Source organism: Palaemon carinicauda, chromosome 15, assembly GCF_036898095.1.
Source record: "Palaemon carinicauda isolate YSFRI2023 chromosome 15, ASM3689809v2, whole genome shotgun sequence".
Taxonomy (NCBI): domain Eukaryota; kingdom Metazoa; phylum Arthropoda; class Malacostraca; order Decapoda; family Palaemonidae; genus Palaemon; species Palaemon carinicauda.
In genome coordinates, this window is record NC_090739.1 from 56,751,963 (window position 1) to 56,754,403 (window position 2,441).

The window sequence follows — 2,441 nt, forward strand, 5'->3', positions numbered from 1 at the left end:
ATATGAGCATCGCCACATTAATTTAGCTTGAATATTAAATTTAGTTTTTCAAAGTTTTCACAATTTATCAAAAATAATAGTTATGTAATATTTATATCTATGTAAGTAATAACTGTTTTATTTTAAAAATGAGCCAAATCTTACAACCAAATGGATATACATTCGATTGACTGTTTAATTACGTCATTTTAAATAAACAATTTAAAGTTTGTTAACACTCGACACTATTGTGAATAAGGTTTGTGTTCCTTCCGTAGAATTATAAAACTCCAGAAACTGCGTGTTGAGCTTTATTCCTATTCCTTTAGAATCTCTATATACGCTGACTAACTTTATTTACAGTTTTATAGTTATAGTAAATAAAAGATAAATATCATATGAGTAATGTTATAATAGATTGGATATTTATAGTAGAGTAATTAGGTTGTTTTCAGATAACAGTATGTACATAAACAACTAAACAAGTAGTTATCATAAACATCCCCCTTTTTTTGGTTTTGTCAAAAATAAGAAAACGAAACAAAATGATACAATGTAAAATAAGGAACAAGTAAGATACACTATCAACAATAAAATATAAAACAAATAAACTATTTGTCCTTCATCTTTTCTTCATAGACGAGCTGATCTTGGCAATTTAGACATTGCAAATAGGAGGATAGCTTGTTTGTTCATAATTAACGTTGGTTTCCCTCGATTTACTAGTTTCTTCAATTTCTGGTGTTACCGATGAATCCTGTGTAGTTGGACCGATACGAATTCTATTTCTTCTACAAATTCCTCCTTCCTTTCCTTCAATTATATAAGATCAGTTCGGTTTCCTTGTACATGGCTAATGGGCCCTTTTTCCCAACTTGTCTGGATTTTGATAATATACAGGTTGCCCCTCGTTTAATGGTGCCATGTTTCTTGCAGTTTTATCATAATATTTCTTTGTGGATTCTCTCTGGGGTTCCCTCTTTTGAGAAACTGGACCGTCGCTGTTCATAATTTCAGGAATTATCAACCGTAATTTATGTTCGAACATCATCTGAGCTAGACTGAGGTTAGAGTCTTGACGTGGTGTATTTCTCAACTCTAGTAACGCCAAATATTTATCTTTTTCCATCTGCATGAGTCTTTTTCATCATATTTTTTACTATCTTAACTGCTGCTTGAGCCTTCCCATTTCCTTGAGGCGACGACACCATGTGCTCTATACCCCACTCTCTAACAAAAACTTTAAACTTAAATGAACTGAATTGTGGTCCTCCACTGGACGCTAATTGGGTAGGAATACCGTATCTAGCACACATCTTGATTATCGCTATCACACGATTTGAAGTTGTTGACGTTAAAAACTCTACTTCAGTGAATGAGGAATAATAATAAACAATGACTAAATAATTTCTTCCAACAATCTCAAACAAATCTACTCCAATTTTATTCCAGGGTCTGCCGCTGTCATCAACATCCATCAACGATTCCTTCTGGTTTCGAGGTTTATACTGCTGGCGAATGTCACATGAATTGAACATTTGCTTTATTTCTTTCGACATCCCTGGCAAGAATATTGCATCTCTTGCTCGTCGCATCATGTTATCTTAACCAAGATGAGCGGCATGAAGATTTGTTTTGATTGAATTTCGCAGTTTACTAGGTATCAGTACAAGAGTTCCCTTTAGAATGATGCCATCTTAGAACTCATGGAATCTCTAAAATCGAAGTAAGGCTTTAATACTTCCGGAATTTTGTCTTTGCGATCAGGCCATCCTTCCTTAATTACAGACAATAATTCTTGTAGCTCTTCGTTGTTTGTAGAGGAGTCTCCTACATCCTTTAAAAGTGAATCGGGGTAGTTTTTCAGTGAATCTATCATCCTTACTAGTGTGTGTTTATTTTTCTCTTTGGGGCAGGCCCTGCTAAGGGTATCGGCCAACAATAAGCTTTTTCCGCTTTTGTACTGATATTTGACGTTGTACCGGTTCAACCTCACCATTAAAACTTGTAAATGCATCAGAGCTTGACTTAATGGCTTTTTGAGAATTGAGGCTGATGGTCATTATGAACAAGAACTCGTCACTCAAAAGTATACTGGTCAAATCGCTCTAACCAAAAACCACAGCAAGAGCTTCCTTGTCAATCTGAGCCCAGTTACGTTCGTTTCTAGCTAAGGTCCTTAATGCGTATTCTATTGGACGTCCTTCCTGCATAATGAGTGCACCAATACCATCCATACTGTTGTCAACCTGTAATACAAGCTCCTTATTTTGATCAAAATAAGCTAGAACTGGTGTACAGGTGACCTTTTCTTTGATCCCTGAGAAAGTGCGAGTGCACTCATCATTCCATTTAAACTTTGTATTCTTTCTTGTCAGTTCTCGGATAGGTTCTAAATCATCAGCCAGATTGGGTAAAAACCTTGATAGATATTGCACCATTCCAGAAAACCTTAGAATTCC

General features: G+C 35.4%; 1 protein-coding gene across 1 annotated transcript; it reads right to left on the bottom strand.

The window, feature by feature from the left end:
* Nucleotides 1-1,094: 1,094 nt before the first annotated feature.
* On the bottom strand, nt 1,095-1,577 carry LOC137653971 (uncharacterized). Its single transcript, XM_068387604.1, has one exon. It carries the CDS (start codon nt 1,575-1,577, stop codon nt 1,095-1,097), a length of 483 nt encoding a protein of 160 aa, XP_068243705.1.
* Nucleotides 1,578-2,441: the final 864 nt, after the last annotated feature.